The following is a 16,484-nucleotide window of genomic DNA, read 5'->3' on the forward strand; positions in this document are numbered from 1 at the left end:
AAAATTGGTGAGTGTGTAGATACAATTTGTATAATTATACATGTAACCATTATATATATAGTACAGTCCATATTATATAATTGGCATATTTATATTTAGCCAGGCTCTCTAGGAAACTCTGCTTCTCCAACCCCTTTTTGATTCTGTGAGTCTATACTTTCTGCCCATCTGCCCGGCAGATTGCAATGAATAGTTTAGTATGAGAAGTGTGCTGGTTCCTTTAAAGTTTAAAGGGAAGGCTTTATTAGTGAAGCTTCTCTCTCTCTCTCCCTGCGCCTGTCATTGCCTGAAGCAAGCAGACAGGGTAGGAGAGAGCGGAGATCTAGTGCTTAGGGTCTGTGGGTAGGAGTAGTCATCAGCTCAAAGTACCAGTGGGTTGTTATAAAAATTAAATAGACGTCTTAGTGAGACCAGACTGCATGGCAGCTGGTCTGGAATGCTGAAAGCCCTGGGCCTGAAATGAATGAAGCAAAATACTTTGGTGTTAAGGTCTCTGCGCTGCAAACTCATGAAGCCAGGAGGGAGGAGAAACTAAACCTCCCTCCGGCCTTACAAGATTTCAGAGTGGTATGTGGAAGACTGTGGGCCTGATTCTCAGTTCCTTTACAATGTTCTGGTGGCATAAAGGACCTTCACCTGGGTGGAAGCAGCCCCTAAGAGTGGCCATGAAAAATGTGTCACGGACCATGAAATCCAGTCTCCCCCCATGAAATCTGGTCTTTTGTGTGTTTTTACCCCATACTATACAGATTTCACGGGGAAAACCAGCGTTTCTCAAATTGGGGGGTCCTGACCCAAAAGGGAGTTGCAAGGGGATCCCAAGTTATTTTAGGGGGGGGTCGTATTGCCATCCTTACTTCTGGGCTGACTTCAGAGTTGGGCAGCCAGAGAGCAGCAGCTGTTGGGTGGGCACCCAGCTCTGAAGGCAGCACCCCGCCAATAGTAGCACAGAAATATGCATGGCAATAACATTCCATGCCACCCTTCCTTCTGCGTTGCTGCCTTCAGAGCTGAGTGGCCAGATAATGGTGGCTGCTGAGGGCCCCGCTCTGCAGGCAGCAGTGCAGAAGTAAGGGTGGCAATACCATACCAGGCAAGCCTTACTTCAGAGCTGTGCTCCAGCCAGCAGCCGCCGCTCTCCAGGTACCCAGCTCTGAAGGCAGCACTGCCACTAGCAGCAGCGCAGAAGTAAGGGTAGCAGTACCGCAACCCCCACCACATTAACCTTGTGACCACCCCCACAACACCCTGAAATTTCAGATTTAAATAGTTGAAATCATGAAATTTACGATTTTTAAAATCCTATAACTGTGCAATTGACCAAAATGGACGGTGAATTCGGTAGGGCCCTTATTATGGTAAGGAGGTCCATGCTTGAAGCTTTTCCCTGACAGAGCAGGCATTGAAAAGATGGGGGCATTGGCAGGTAAAGGACTTTATATAAACCAAAGTTCAGCTAAAGTTGCTTGTATTCAACACAAATGGAACTAGGAGGAGGAGTGATAATGAAACTAAGTTCCATTCCCACCTCCCCTATGGGGGTTAATACCAGCATTCTTTCCCCCGTAACTCCCCGCCTCATACTCCCACTTCTAGGACCCTAGAATAATTTCAAATCGCCAAACTAAAATGTATCTTTCCTGATATAAAGACTAATACCAACAAAGCCCATGCTGCTTATATTGTCACTTTCCTTTTTTCAGTAAGATAAGGATCACTGTGAAGATCTACTGCTCCAATAGACTTTTCTCTGACAGATAATGGATTGGTATAATGAGTATTTATTGCTTAATGAATGCCATTTTACGCCAGTGACCTCACTTTCGCAAAGAAGCACTGTAGATTGCAATATGATCTTTGTTAATTAGAAATGCTCCCCTTTCGAACACAGACGCTTTCGTAAAGTGCAGGTCATTCACACTATTAACCTGTCTGAAAATGAATCATCTTACACAGTTATTTTAAAGAAATACAAGGAAATATTAAGCAGAGATGGCCTAGAATGAAAGAATGAAAGAAAGAATATGGCTAATTACTAAAGCTGGGCTAATAATAAACATTTTGTAAAACTTTTGCAATAAAAGTGCTATGTTTGGCTTGCTGATTCCTAGACGCCTTTCATTTGTTATTCTCTGTGTGGAATATTGTGGTAGATTCATTAACATGTTTGCAAATCCTGAAAGTTTCACTACTTTTAGCACAAATATTTATTCACAATGGAAAATGGTTCATTCATTAGTCTCTTGTTTTCAAATTTCCACTTATCCAATCAGGATCCAAAACCAATACCAGCTGACACAGGTGACCAATCATAGGACATGAATAGTAAATAGACAAAGCAAATAATTCACAAACAACCCTGAAAATCATTATCTAAACTATGTGGTGTGTATTTACCAATGATAAACACACACAATAACTGATTTGTGAATGATTAATTGACTAAAGGAATAAAAAATGCTACATTCATAACCCATATTATTCACCTGACCAGCTATGATAATTACTGTGATGTAATGAATATCAGATTCAGAATTACTTGTAAGAACCTAGTTCTGCTTGATATAATTTGGAAGCTACTCATGGCAAAGAAGCTACTGGGTTTTTTGTAAAAGAAAAATTTTGTTTGCTCCTGAAAGATGCCAGACTGGTGGGAAATTGAGTCCACAAATAGCACAGGTAGCAACACAGCGAGCCGTCTCCACTGTCTCATTAATGTGGATTTACAAAGAATTGCTGTCTACCAAAAAAGTCAATATCTGACACAAAGGAAAAGAGGAGACACTTCACTGTTGAGTCCAGATGATAAAAATAAAAGCTAAATAAATGAGCTGGGTCTGATCCCACAGTCCATGCTCCAGCAAAACTACTCATTCTGGATGCAAAAGTTTTCCCTGAGTCAGGGTGGTAGAGAGAGGCCCTTTTGCAGGGGTACTGTTTCCTGCACATGTAGGGAAATGATTGCCATATGCTATCTGATTCTTTCCAGCTGCTCTATGATCTTAACTCGGTCAGCTCATCACATCACATACTGTACTACAAACTTTGGGTGTTCATGAATGTTATAGAAACTGCCTAGCTTGGATCCAGAATCAATACAGTAAATACAGGCTGTGTGCTTCATATTGATAAGTAATACAAAAACTTGCCTGTTATCATGATGCTCATTACCTGTTTCATTATACAGCATGGGGCCCAATTCTCCTCTGCTGTGCAGTCTGTGCAGTGGTATTTACAAAGCACTCAGTGCCCTCTATGCATGGACTTTGCACAGGTGTAAATGACTTCCTGAAGCGCTGCTTATTTATCACAACAAGCCAGGTCTCAGCTGATGTCAATTGGTTTTGCTCCATTGGGCTCATCTCCATTGACTCCAGTGGAACTATGTCAGTTTAAACCACCTGAGACTCTGGCCCAGAGCCTCTATGTATTTTGCCTTATAAGATGTAAGATCAATCCTTCACTTACTTCTCAGTTCTCTGCACTAACTGGGCAATAAAAGAAGTAAATAATTTTCTGTTTCACTGGCTTTCTGGGTTTCATTTAGAACGATAACATAAGCAATGACAGAAGAATTGTGTTGCCATGCGTTTGCATTACACCAATATGTTGTTTCTACCCAGATCTTTTAGGAAGAGAGCACTTTCAGCAACAGCTTCCCATACTGTTTTGTGGTTCAATTGCGTATCTCCCCTCAGTTCAATGCTTCCAGGAATGCTGATTACACTGTAAGAAATCCCTGATATGGAATTTTTTTTGTAACCTGTATTTTGACCACTGAAGCACTTATTAGTCCCAGAATGACTTGCGAGAACTTTAGCTGATGTTTCTGCATGGATTGGTCACTGCATGTGCTGGACTCTTACATCTCTGCACTGGAATTGAAACTCCAAGACCAGACTTCCCCGTGATCTAATGGACACAGTGCAGTCTTGAACTGCAGAATTATGAGGCTAGAATTGGCCGTTCACTTTAAAGGGCCAGATCCCCAGCTGGTGTAAATGGTGTAGCTCCTTTGACTTCAGCTGAAGATGTCACGCGAGGTATCAGTGCATACTAACAAAAAGGGCTTATTAGCCTTTATAACATATTACATTTAATCTACATTTTATAATGAAGCATATCTTTTTCTTGCTGACTTTGCATTTTATTAGAAGATTTCAAAAGTGACAGTAATCAAGAATGCAGCTCATGTCATTGGTAAAATGCATCGTGGTTATTAATTCTTCAGGTGCAAGTACAAATGGGCTTAGCATGACAAAAGGATGAAAAATGATTTGCAATTGCAACTTGCCTTGCAGTTGGCCCTGTTAGCTTCTTCTTTTTTAAATCAGATTGATTAGAAATAGTTCAACGCCTAGGTAATGCTCAGTGTTGGGCAGCAGCAAACCGTAGCCCTACGAAAAAATAATAGACGCCTCTGCAAGTCCTGGCTTGAAGTAATATCTTGGTGCAGAAATTCCATTCTTATCAGATTGACGTGCATTGCTTGAGCTGGATATTTATGATAAGTAAACGTTGTTTTGATTTATTAGAACAAGCCAAGAGCACTCTGTCTAAAATGTTGTATTAACACTTCTGTAACGAAGTTGTTAAACTCTGTCAAACCATACATGAAATCAGCAATTAAGTGCTAGACGTGGCATTGTGTAAACCCACCAATAATCAGGTGGTAGAACCTCAGCCAAAGCTGCCTGTGGACATAAAAGTTCAAGTGGTTTTATAAGGCCAAACCGTTATTTTAACAATCACCAGTTTTAAATGTCAGCTAAGATTCAAGAGGCGGGGAATACATTTCCCTTTTTAGAATATTCCTAGGTGATATAAACATAAGTGAACTTTACACTGTGTTCACTGAGAATTCTTAGTCCTATATGTACAATGTTTACTCCTTGAGTTTCTTTCAATTCATGAGCCATGTAGACTCCATTTCCAGATGGACATGAAGATGTTCCAAGAACATTTCATGGTTGTTTTTTGCTTAACACACAAGGGGCTATAAATGCATGATTCATGCACTCCATTAGATCATGGTGCCATTGAATATAATTTCCAGTAATTATGGCCCTTACCTTATTCCCACAGATCTCAATGGGAAATATGCTACTAACATCAAGGATGCAGGATCAGGACTTGCAACAAGGCGATAAGTATATTCTGAACTCTTATTCATGAAGAAGCAATAGAATAGTTAGCACCTGTACAATTCAGGACTAATGCCAGAGAGGGCATAATATGGAGACCAGTGTGATGGTCTGAGGTTCTAAAAACGGGAGAAGACAACCCTCCTCCCCATCCCTCCATCCCACGAGCCATCCAGAATACTAATTAATTCCTGTAGTTTGAATGATCCTGTCCTCTCCATACCCAGACTCCAGGAGGGGAGTCACTGTATAGCATTCAGCAGTAAGGAAGGAAGCAGGAAGTAGCAGTTAGCCAAAATGGCATGAGCCACATGGCCCTTCTTCGTTGCTAGAAACTTGATCAAGGGAATTCTGACCATTGCTCTTCCTCTCAAGAGCCCCTGCACAAAGTGCAGGTACTTGTATCTTTTAACTTGCATCCGACAAAGTGGGTATTCACCCACGAAAGCTCATGCTCTAAAACGTCTGTTAGTCTATAAGGTGCCACAGGACTCTTTGCTGCTTTTACAGATCCAGACTAACACGGCTACCCCTCTGATACTTTTAACTCCGTATATTATACCCAACATTCCTGCTACAATCCTACTTCTGTTGAAATCCATAATCCATACAACCCTATTCAATGGGAGCAGAAGTAGGCAGGCTGCTTAGTATGGCTGTAAATAAGTCATTTCAGATGAATGCCATATATTGAAGGAATTACAAACTGTGTAATTAATCTAAGGAATTGGTGGGGGGGTGAGTGTTATGTCACTGAATCATATTAGTCGAGGCTCTAGTATTTAAAATTTCAGCTGTCGTGTGTCAGAAGGATTATGCCCTTGCTATACAGTGAGTGGAGAGTCCATCTATGGGAACAATATGCAGCGAAGCATCTTTATAAATGAACGGGTCAGTGGGAAAAGGACAACTGTACCAAACAATAGGCAGTAGCAGACAATGATTCCCTGATTTTCAGAGGTGCTGAGCTCAGGAGCATCCACTGAAGTTCAGGATGCTGCCAGGGCTCAGCATTTCTACAAATCAGGCCCTGAATATCTTTTCATATCCCCTGCCTGTGGCTGTGCACACAACAGGATGTTGCATGCATGTAGCAGCATGAAGAGCCTCCTGCTGCACCACTGAAGGTGGGTGACAGCAGTGAAGCTGGAGCTGGCCCTTAGATTTTAAGCTCTTTGAGGAAGAGATGATCCTGGTAAAGACGTATAGACACAGCTGTTGATACAAAAATGGATAATAATTTGGTTATGATCCTTAATAATCTTGTAGTTCTTGGTTGATTTCTACATCTGGGACATGGAACGTAAGAACCGTACTGTGAATCACGCGTCAGCACAGCGATATAGCATCCCAGGGCCTGATCCTGAAAGATTCCATTGACTAATGGCACTGAGAGTGGTTCATCTCTAGGCACGATGGGGCCTCTGCTAAGCAAGTTTGGGTTACGATGGCTTTCGAGGCCCAGTGCAAAGTCCATCTGGCATCTTTTCAGTCAGGGGTTTCCTGTAGCTGATACCCAGCCCTGAAAGGAGCAGAGGACCTTTGCTTCCTATTGAGGGGGGCTCAACACCCATCCTCATGGAGTGAAGAACACTTTTGGGTGATGGATAGTGGTGACTGTTGGTGTGGATTAGTCCTTTAGTGCGGCTAATGGCAGACTAGGGAAGCATGTGTGTCTGTTTTGCTTCTGAATTTGATAGACAATCCAGATAATATGGTGACAGGTGCCAAGCAAGTCTCTAAATAAATCCATCAATAGATAAAACAACTATTGCCATTTAGAAACTATGCTCTAGATGTTTGAAAGTAATGATGCTGGCACCAAATGGCTTAATTGACTGATGTAGGTGATAGTCAGGGCCTGTAGTGTAGCCGAGATCATGGGAAAGATTTTCCTTGACTCTAAATAACTCAGCAACAGAAGTTGTGTTAGGGCTTTACAACACGAGACCCTGCACTACACACCTAAGCTGCTAGCTAGAGGAGAATCAGCCCTGATTCTCCAGCCACATTCCCATCAGGCTGCAGTATAGACTGAGTCCCTAAATGGCTTTTTTTCTGGTCCATGCTTGGAAACTTCTCCATCCTCCGGCTTCATGGATCATCTACGGAGGCCACCAAGAGCTATGAAACCTGGGGGTGGAGGGTGTGTATGTATCAGGAAGGCAGATGTTAGAGTTCAAATGTCCTGGGTCCACAGAAGCGCAGAGACCTGTTCATATGTAGAGAGGCAGCTGGTTGAGCCCCCTGTGTGTTGCTTTCCACAGGAACCTGGAAAATCTGGATCTGGTTCATAGTGTCTCTGAGTGGGGCTTTGGAACCAGACCATGCAATCTTTCAGGAAGTGGATCTCAAGGACAATCCTTACTGTTCACTAACATGTGTAGGTTTCTATAGTAATGAGGTCATCTCCTTGCTCCTGTGAAACTCTTTGCTGGGAACTGCAGATCTGCCTTGGCTTCTCAGCCTCAGGGTCACCAAGCTGGAATGCAACATTCCCTTTTCGATGTCAGGTTAAGAATCCTGCATTCCCTCAATATCTCTAGGAGATGCGTGTTCTTTCCTTTTATTTCTTCCAGGCCTGCAAGGGCTCAGGCGGGATTGTTGTCCCACCCGAAACCCATAATTATGTGAGGATTCATGATCCCTCACAAGAGAAAAGAGTAGAAATAGTAAGTGCAATATGTAGGTAGGTGACAGTTAAGGTCAAGGTTACACTTGAATAGTTACATGGGAGTCTTTTCCTCAGCATCAAACCACCCTCCCACAAACCATTACTGGGCATTTGTGAACTGGAAAGGCTGCTCGTTACAATGGCGGTGAGTGGGAATCAGTGTGCCTCTCTTACCCAGTAACTTACCTGGCGAACGATAACTTTCCTTTCCTTTGTCTTGTTTGTCCAGGCCAAATATTTCAAGGCATAAACTCCAGTCAGGGTAAATGACACAGAACAAGGCCTCCACACAACTTTACGCTGGATCAGGGGAGAAGATGAACTTTCATTCTTACAGAATAGAGGGCATTTTTCAAACCTATGTAGAAATCCTGTGCCAATCCCTGCACACACTACTTAAGACCTACTGTACAATATAGGGCTAGAGGGTTTAAGTGGTGAGCTTCTGTGGATCTCCTGTACCGAATCTCACCCGTAGTCTATGTATACTATTAAACTGTATATATTAATTAATACATAACCCCATCCACGTGACCCAGGAGTAAAGATCAGTGGTTTGTCAACAGAACCTCCAAGAGGAATAGCTTTATATCACATAGTCACATATTCAGCTTCAGAAATAAAATAAGGACAAATCATATTGATGAGCTCTCCAAATTCCAGCAAAGAGTTGACAGGAGCCGATGAAATGTACATGTTTACTTTTAATGTTTTATTCAGTATAATGCCCTGGATAGAAATTAACTTTCTTTGCTTCTATTTCATGTTGCTCCACTTGCCTTGAAATGGGAACTGCAAGCTCTTTGATAAACAGATCATCTAATTCACTCTACCATGGTGTCTGTAATTACCTATGTGAGCCTTAGTGAATTCTAACAGATATTCCCTTCCCCTCTTACCACTTTACACTGTGACTGACTCCTGTGTTGCAAAAAGCTACGCATCATGGGCCTGATCCAAAGCTCACTGAAGCCAATAGGAGTCTTTCCATTGACTTCAATGACCATTGGATCATATCTCATCCTTGTTCTAGCCCTTTGCACACAGACCCTGATGGGTCATGCAGTGAAGTGCAAGCCTACAAAGATGCCATCACTGCTAAGGATTATATAGGTCAACAAGAGTAAAATGTATCAATGGCACATTAATAGAAATGGTACTTTTTATGTTTTCTGGTTCTTTCTTGTTCTAATCTTGGACAACGTTAGGATTTATCCGTGTCTCTTTTCTCAAGTGATAAAGGGACGTGGTTATGGCAAGAAATGAGCCCTTGTGATCACTGACATTCTGCAGGCCTACGGGATGTGTAGCAGGGGTGCAAGATCTTTAAAAATAAGAGCCTAACGGCAAGCTCCGAAGTGCGGATTAGTCACCTAAATAAGTCACCTAATTCTCTCAAGCAATGAGTATCCAGCAGCTCCCCCCGATTTCAATGCAGAGCCTCGTGGGTGCAGTGTTATGCCTTACATTGTAACTGCAGTCAGAGGGTAGGCTCTAGATGGATGTTCTATACATCCAAACTATAGTACATACATTGTCCCTAAGGAGTTACATAAGGAAGTGCTGTATTGTGTTTCTTTTCTACTGGCAAGACTTAGAAGTGACAATAAAATGGAGCGTGTTGATGTTTTAACTATTCAGAATTTACATGAGGACCCCCAGGATGCTGCTTTCGAGCAGGCTGAGGGTGCAAAACCCCTTGTAAACATGTGTAGAACTGGCTCTTCCTATAAATACCGACGCTCAGGCAACCACCCTTGACATTTACAATATAGCATATTTTGCAGTGTTATTTATTCACAGTTTTTAGCTGTTTAGTACAATGAACCAGACATGCTGAAAAGATGGGATTTCCAAGTCCACTTGTATAGGAAGTACAGTAGAAAAGGCACATGATTATTCATCATAGGAGTTGTGCACCAGTCAATAACTTAAAGCTAAAAAGCTCTCCATCAGAGGATTCTTTTTAATGAGGCAGTAGAGGAAACTCCCCTTTGAACTCATCACAGACACAGCTGTCTTTTAATTCCTCTGGGAGAGCGGGAATGAGCCCACTTCTCTGTTCGGTTTGACCATCCCAAGATTTCCAGGGCATCCATTGATCTGAGGGAGAGTCAGGCAGGATGCTTATTTGCCTGTTTGTTAGCCAGTGCCTAATAGTCCATGGCCCTGGGCAGTCAACTCCTTTTCATAGTAGTCTGCTTTAACACAAATGCCTTGAAGGGGATCGCACACCGAGCAATGGACGATGGCTTCTCAGCCCCAGTAGTCAATGTCGACCATGTTTTATCCAGTTTCTAATCACCCATTTTTGCCCCGAGCACCTTTGTACCACAAGTCTGAGCCCAAAATTGGCATCCTTTGACATTTCCACTTCTAGACACCGTCCAGTGTTTCTGCTGATGATTGGACCATTCTGAATTGAAGAAAGAAAAACATTAGCACTGAGGATTTGTTCCACGCTACCCAATGGCTGATTTTTGCGTTACAGTCTTTCCATTATTCAGGCATTTGAGTGAGGAATGAGCCTGCATTTGTGGTTGGTTGCTGACAAAGTTGTGCTAGAACAGAGATTTCTAAAGCAGAACAACTTAGCTGTGCTAAGGCTCCTTGGGATGAACCTCTGCTAAGAAAGGTGGGATGGGACTGTCTGTAAATATGCAGCATGATCACTTTCTACTGGCAAAAGTTTAGGGCTCAGTAAGTGGATTCATACAAGGCAAATCCTGCTCTGCCTGAAGTCTCCGGGAATAGGTTTGGGTCCACACACAGACCTGGTGTGATGACATAGGTGCATATAGCAGCTGTAACCAGTTGGAGACAGTGCAGGAGTCACAAAAGTCTATCCCTTGCTGTTTCAAAAGCCTCTCTGACAGCTGGCCACATGTTCCATTTGTAGATCAGTTCAGAGAAGCTGAAGACATCCTTAACTGAGCTCTGATGCCTTCACAGGGACATTGTAAATTTGAGAATCTTACACAAAATGCTTTTTTCTCCCTGTCAATCCGTCAGCACAAAACAAAGACGTCATAAAAGCTGGGGAGGCAGTGGGGTCTAGTGGATTTGGCACTGGAGTAACAGTCAGGATGCTTGGATTCTATTCCCAACTCTGCGGCAAACTGGCTGCATGACCTTGGGAAAACCGCTTCACCTTTGCCTCTTTTCGCCCTCCTGCTTTGAGTCTGTCATGTCTATTTGAGACTGTAAGCTGTCTGTGGCAGGGCCTGTCTCTGGTCTCTGTATTTGTACTGTGCCCAGCACAAGGGGGAGCTCTGCTGATGGCATGACATAGCCCAGGGGATGCTGGCTTTCTTGGCTGAAGTTCTCTTACAGTAAGGACTCTACGCTTTGCCAGTATGCATTTGAAACGGTAACACCCTATGCCATTGTTTTTCTCTTAAACGGAGAATTTTAAAACCAGCCTTTGACTCCAAGGGCACATCTATGTTGCAGCCAGGTGTGCAGTTTGTGGCTCAGTTAGACGTACCAACGCTAGCTGGACGCTAGCTAGCTCGCCAAAACAGAAATGGGGTAATGCAGGTTTGAGTATGGGCTGAACAATCCTGCCTGACCCACCTGGGCATGTACTTCTATTTTAATGAGATAGCTGGAGTATAGGAAGCGTGGGTCCTTCTACGCAAGCTGCCATTCCCACCCCCCCACCCCCCGGCTGCAATGTAAATGTATCCTCAGTGGAGGGGTAAGTGGAAGGGTTAAGTCTCATTTGTAGCTTGAGAGAAAAGTGTGTGTGTGTGTGTGTAAAAAAGAATTGATGCAACCTCAATATCTTTCCACTGGTCTGGTGTCTTCTGTTGTGAGCTCTGAGCTCTCTCCCTTTTCCTGAACTTTCCGAGGAACCTGCAGATATATAATCTGTGCAAATAATGTGCTTTGTTTTTGATTAGCAGCAAACAACTGCATGGATTCCCTATTACCTAGAGCAGGCGCTCCTGTCTAATTCATAGGACCACAAACATCTCTGAAAGCTCTCTTCCATACCTGTGTAAAATCCCAGAGTCTTTGTGCTGGTCTCAGGACATCTTCACATTTCTTCAGAGTAGGGGTCCTGCCTTTCCCATCATCAATGAGACATTTGGAGTCAGGCAGAAAGGCCGTGGAGCCCAGAGGCCCTAACTGAAGGAGCCCTTCAGAACTATAGCGGACAAGCTGGAGAAAAGAAGGAAGAGAAAGACAACATACAGGTTAAGCCATATCAGCACCACTAGAGACTTCCAGTACCAAAGGCTGGAGAATTATGCTCACCCACCACATTTTCGACTGTGGTTGCTTGTTTTGGGTGCCCTACTTTGGACAACTAGGGCCTGAGTTAAGGTGTGCCAACTTCAGAGGGAGCTGAGGCTGGACTAACTTACACCAGGGGATAGTTAGAATATAGGGAGCACCCAGATGGCTTAAGGCCACTCTGGCCCCACCATCCATTTCTGCCCCAAGCACAGGAATGGAGCAACTGAGAACAGGGCCCAGTAGCTCCGTTGTGTTGTCCCTTGTGGCTGGAGTGATCTATTCCAGCACATACTTTTTACGCAGAGAGAGAGAGTAAAACATATGTTACCACCATGGCATCGCTCATAAGACATATAGTTCTTCCTCCTTCTCCCCACCCTCCCAAAAGAAAAAAAAAAACAACGTTGCAAAAGGGCAATCAAGAAAATGAAGTAATCAATATGTAAATCATAACCACTCTCGAATCCACTCAGTGGGAATTGATTTAACAAGGACACAATGGCAATTTGCCATGCAGTTTGTTCTTAAGAGCTCTGTCAGAGCCTATTGATAGCAACCACTCTAATTAGTTTTTGTAAATAAACATTATGGAAAAAAATCCATCAGCACAACTTGTACATCAGGTATCCAAAAATAAGAGAGGAGGAAAACAGTCAATTCATGAAAGAAATAGCAGATCTGCTAACGTATGCTTCAGGTCTGGACAACAATGAGCTAGACTTGGCTGAAATTTAGTGGTGTGGTAAATGCTATTGACTGTAATTCAAGGGGTTAGTAAATGACATCTCTTATTTTTGAGCTTTTTTAATAAAGAAAATGTTTAAGCAGCCTGCATGCAAACACTAATGGCTTAACACACACAACACATGATACACTCATTATTATTTCCTGTAGGAGTATAATGACCTTCAGAATTTACCCTTTCTTCAATATATATATGTGTGTGTGTGTGTGTGTGTATAAAATGACTGTTTCACTTGTTTGAAGCAATTGTCCATAAAAGGGCCCAGTCCAGGACAAATAATGTGCAGCGGGAGATGTGAAAAATGGATCTTTATTACATTAGGGTCTTGTTGGGGGAAAATATTAAAAAATCAAGAGGAGGGCCATTGCTGCTCATGGCTAAGGGTTGCTTGTACATCACGCAGTACCAACATATCCATGATGATAATAGGTTCTCATTGCATTTCATAAACTGAATACGATAATAATTAATAGTACTTTCCACATAGTTATAAAACGGCCTTTCATCAGAAGACTCCAAAGCACTTTTAAAACATCTTAAATTCCATAACAACCTTCCCCCTTGCCCACTCAGGTGGAGAAATGTTTTTTTACAACCAGATAAATTGAGCCACAGAGAGGTTAAGTGATTTGCCTTACTTGAAATGGGGAAGTATTTTCAGTCTCTTTTTATAGACTGGTCAGGTAACATGTTCACGATTGCGAGTCACAGAGGTCAGGAACACGTTCAAGATTACACAGCACGTTGAAGGTGAGCCAGGAATGGAACCCAGGAGTCCTAACACCCAGTCCCTCTTTCCTAACCACTATCAAATGCTCTTTCTCATCTATAAACTGTTTTGAATTTTTTAGTTAAATAGTAAGGGCATATTCTGCCCTTCTCAGTTACATCAATGTAATTCTAGGATAACTTTGTTGTGTCAAATTCCGATCAATCGCTTGTTTAAATCCGGGATAACTCCACTGTTGTCTCAATTTACATGTAAATGAGATCAAATTTTGGTCCCTGGGCTCTCGATTTAACCATGAGCAGAATTCAGCTCTAAGGATATTGCTAACTGGTGGCTCACATTTAGTATGAGGCAGAGAGCTGCAGAGCAAAATCTTCAGCCATTGGAGAAATGCAATTATCACCCAGAAATTCACTGCCTGTCTGGTCTTATTGCTGTTATGAGACTGAAAATACTTAAAAAGGAATGGAAGGAAGGTTGCAAACCCTTGGCATTTACTGGATATTACCGACCAGGGCAAGTGATGATATCATTAAGGGCCAATCAAAAGGCTCTAATTAAAACCTAGCTTTCTAAAGATATTTCCTCATTCTTATTAGCCTCAGCAAGCACATACTGTGAATAATCATATCTTCCCAGTGGCAAAAGAGCTTTGTCTGCTCACTTTTAAACCAGAGGTCCTTTGACAGAGCATGTGTTCAATGTTACCACCTGCCACTTTTGTTCAGTGCAATCATGTGGAGCAAGGAGTTAGGCTGGAGACTGCATCAGAGAAAGCAGTAGAATAGCCCCATGAGGATTTCTCTTGTGGATGAGTAAATGACATCAGTCAGTGCACTGTCTGTACATGGTAAATCAAGGTATATAAGACACCTTTTCTTGCCTTTTTGGGGAAGTGTTTAAAGCAGGCAAACTAGTTCGACATCTGAATGGTCTATCAGCTCACACAAGTGAACTTCTTTTCCTTCCGTACAAGGGTAAAATCTGTTGGGTTTTTCAACGTTCTACATATTTCACACTTCCAACTCACCGGGAAGGATGAGCAGGGAGTGAGAACGAGATGCAGTTGTGGCTGTGAACTGCAGACGCGGCAATATGGTTGGCAATATTGTAGTTTTTATGTATCTGCCTCTCCCCTGCACAACTCTAAATCAAAATATTCACCGGTTAATTTGCCCTAGCTAGACAACTAAGTCCAGTGCTGATAATCAGCTACATCATCTATAGTCCAGGGTCAATTTCCCCTGTGTGTCAGAGCACTCTGTGGTTTAAATGACAAGAATTTGCCACTGCAAGCCCTAATATAAACAGCTTTTCTGTGATAAGATATTTCATTTCCTCTGGAATCCCTACAGCCTAGAATTGTGTGTGGTGAACATCACAAGAACCAGCATGTTCTGATGTTGTTATATTTATAGGGCAGACCCATCAAATACAGATAATCTGCTAAGTAATGGTATTTCTGCTTAGGTTTCATATAGGATATATATATATATATATATAGGGTGAAAGATACAGTCAGTCTACAGAAGCACCTGCTACCGTGATGGAGTGAAGGCTACAGCCAGAGAACAGATCAATGCTCTCCGTTATCTCAGTAGATGAAAATGATCCCATTTGTGCCACTGTTGGAAAGGGCATGTCAAGGGTTTAGTCATCAAGGATTCATATTTTCATTTGAGTCACACTGGCCGTGAAGACTTCAGTCCACCATGCAAGACCTTAACACAATAATAAGAAGCACAGTTCTTAGCATCCACTCCTGTAGGGATTAGAGTTAAAAACTGATGCCCACAATCAGATGGTTGATAAAATGTAATAGCCTTCCAATTACTCCAAACTTGCATATGGCTAACAGATCCTAAAACACCCCAAGAATTAGTCATCAGTGCTAAAGTACTTTCATATTAAAGTAAGCGGCTTAATACCGTAGATCGGAAAAAAGGGGCAAAGACAATGCTTCCACTCCCCTGTGGCCTTCCTTAACAATATAAATAAGATCTGGAGCTTTGATGCCAAATTGTTGGCGTGTTATTGGATTTTGTCAGCTATTGTAAGTCAGACAGAGAAATCTCTCTGTAGAATCTGAATGGATGCAATAGAAAATGTTAGTTCTTTCTCTGACTAACATTATACTTTCTATCAAGGACAGAGAGGATGCAGAGGGGAGTTTAGAGAGCTAACTTCAACCCTGGTGATCATTCGCTGAGGTCACTTTAACTACACCAAGGATGAAATTAGTCCACACTGTCCTACCTGACTGTGTGGGATTCATTTTTCTCTTCTTCATTTGTATTGTGGTGGCACTTTGAGGCCCCAACAGAGATCAGGTCTGATTGTGCTAGGTACTGTACATACATATAATGAAGAAACAGTCCCTGCCATCAAGAGATTATAATCTAAACAAACAAGATAGAGTAAAGGAGGGGGAAAGGAAGTACTATTATCCCCATTGTAAACTGGGAATCTTAGGCACAGAGGTTACCCAGGGAATGAGACCACATACTGAACACAAACCTTGTGAATTCCAGAGCCTGGCCTCATACTAATATTTTATAGAATGTTTCTTTTTTTTTTAATCACCTAACACACATTCATAAGGCTGTGTTAATTTATTTAGAGAAAAGCTGAAGGCTGAGCTGAAGTAGTGAGATATATACTGCACCTGTTGAATTACAAGTTCTATTCCGAGGGTTCAACCTTTGTGGGATATTCTTCCACTTTGACCCCTGCTGCCCAACCGGAAGAGCATCTGTACAGTCTCACTGCGGCATGGGTTGTAACATGTTGGGCCAAATTCTTCCCTGGTGTAACTCAACTAAAGTTAATGGCATTTAACCCTTTCATTTCTCTCTATAAAAACAAGTATAACGACGTCTCGATGCAGAGTATATCCCTGCTCATTTTACATGTTCATCTTCCGTAGTCCAGAATGAAAACAAAAAT

General features: G+C 42.3%; 1 protein-coding gene across 9 annotated transcripts in view; it reads right to left on the reverse strand.

The window, feature by feature from the left end:
* Window positions 1-8,577: 8,577 nt before the first annotated feature.
* GALNT9 (polypeptide N-acetylgalactosaminyltransferase 9) overlaps window positions 8,578-16,484 on the reverse strand; it is a 684,555-nt gene continuing 676,648 nt past the window's right edge. For 8 of the 9 annotated variants that reach the window (XM_044990515.1, XM_044990516.1, XM_044990518.1 and 5 more), the window contains 2 exons: window positions 11,818-11,985; window positions 8,578-10,234 (listed from right to left, as the gene is read on the reverse strand). In XM_044990515.1, the coding sequence (XP_044846450.1) occupies window positions 10,088-10,234; window positions 11,818-11,985 (315 nt within the window). In that variant the 3' untranslated portion in view covers window positions 8,578-10,087. The remainder of the gene's footprint in view (window positions 10,235-11,817; window positions 11,986-16,484) is intronic. The other variant, XM_044990517.1, reaches the window with a different exon arrangement.

Source organism: Mauremys mutica, chromosome 16 (assembly GCF_020497125.1).
Source record: "Mauremys mutica isolate MM-2020 ecotype Southern chromosome 16, ASM2049712v1, whole genome shotgun sequence".
In the NCBI taxonomy this organism is placed as follows: Eukaryota; Metazoa; Chordata; order Testudines; family Geoemydidae; genus Mauremys; species Mauremys mutica.